Source organism: Corvus brachyrhynchos, unplaced genomic scaffold (assembly GCF_000691975.1).
Source record: "Corvus brachyrhynchos isolate BGI_N302 unplaced genomic scaffold, ASM69197v1 scaffold22, whole genome shotgun sequence".
NCBI lineage: Eukaryota > Metazoa > Chordata > Aves > Passeriformes > Corvidae > Corvus > Corvus brachyrhynchos.
Genome location: NW_008238355.1, coordinates 7,383,916 through 7,384,884, shown reverse-complemented (window position 1 = coordinate 7,384,884; position 969 = coordinate 7,383,916). Strand labels below are relative to the sequence as shown.

General features: G+C 44.5%; 1 protein-coding gene across 3 annotated transcripts in view; it reads left to right on the top strand.

The window, feature by feature from the left end:
• The first annotated feature begins 6 nt into the window (after nucleotides 1-6).
• SLF1 (SMC5-SMC6 complex localization factor 1) overlaps nucleotides 7-969 on the top strand; it is a 33,980-nt gene continuing 33,017 nt past the window's right edge. Inside the window, exons 1-2 of one of the 3 annotated variants that reach the window (XM_017735434.1) lie at nucleotides 7-526; nucleotides 685-760. In XM_017735434.1, coding sequence (XP_017590923.1) covers nucleotides 380-526; nucleotides 685-760 — 223 coding nt within the window. In that variant the 5' untranslated portion in view covers nucleotides 7-379. Of the gene's footprint in view, nucleotides 608-684; nucleotides 761-969 lie in introns of all 3 variants that reach the window. The other 2 variants (XM_008634623.2, XM_017735433.1) reach the window with 2 other exon arrangements.

The window sequence follows — 969 nt, the reverse complement described above, 5'->3', positions numbered from 1 at the left end:
TGGGGGGGCCGCCCCCCCCCCCCCGCCGCGCCTCGGTGGCGCATCGGGGCGGCGGGGTTCCCCCTGCGGGGCGATGGGAGGTCGGCCCGCACTTCCGACAGCGGAGCAGGGGTTCGAAGGACTGAACCTCCGGGCATTTGGGTGCGGAGAGGAGATGCCAGACCTGGGGGCTCGGCCCACTGCAGGCTGCAGTTTGAGGGTCTCAGGCTAGTCCGTTACCGCCTTTCAGGTGTCTTTGCTGCGGCAGGCAGTGAGAGCTAAAATGTGTTGTACCAGTATTCATTCCTTTTGGTGTGTTTTCCCATTTTATTGGAAGAGAAGTAGTAAATACTAGTCAGGCCTTGCAAGCAACTTTTCATGGTGTATATTTTGTGAGTTAATGTTCCCTTTTGATTGTTCTCTCTTTCAACAGATGGCAAGTGGCAGCCAGAAAAGGATAATACAAATAACTGGATTTAAAAAACAAGAGAAGAAGGCACTGCTCAAATGTCTGTTCAAGCTGAACTGTGTTTTTATAGAGAGTAAGGTATTGTTCATTAAAAAACAGCAAAGAGGGTTTGAGCAGGAAGTAAAAATGCAAGCCTTAGAAGAAAGGATTGTGCAATAGGTTAGTTGTGTATAAATAGACAAAGAATTTAAATGTTTCCAGTGATACAAGTGTGTTGTTTTGTTTTGTTTTGTTAGAAATACAGAAATTGTACACATCTTGTAGCAAAAAAGCTGTGCAAGAGTGAAAAGGTCTTAGCTGCCTGCGCTGCTGGTGAGTAAAAGATTTCCTGGTTAATTTCACAGCATCACAGCATAAGTCTGGAAACGACCCTTGAAAGGGTTTTACTTATCTGTTTTCATTTTGTGAATGAACGTCTCATGAACCCTCATTCTTCTTGTTCCATTAACCTTCATTTTTAACATAGTGTTATGATGAAGTGAAGTCCACTTTTTTTTTGGTTTTTTTTCCTACATGGTATT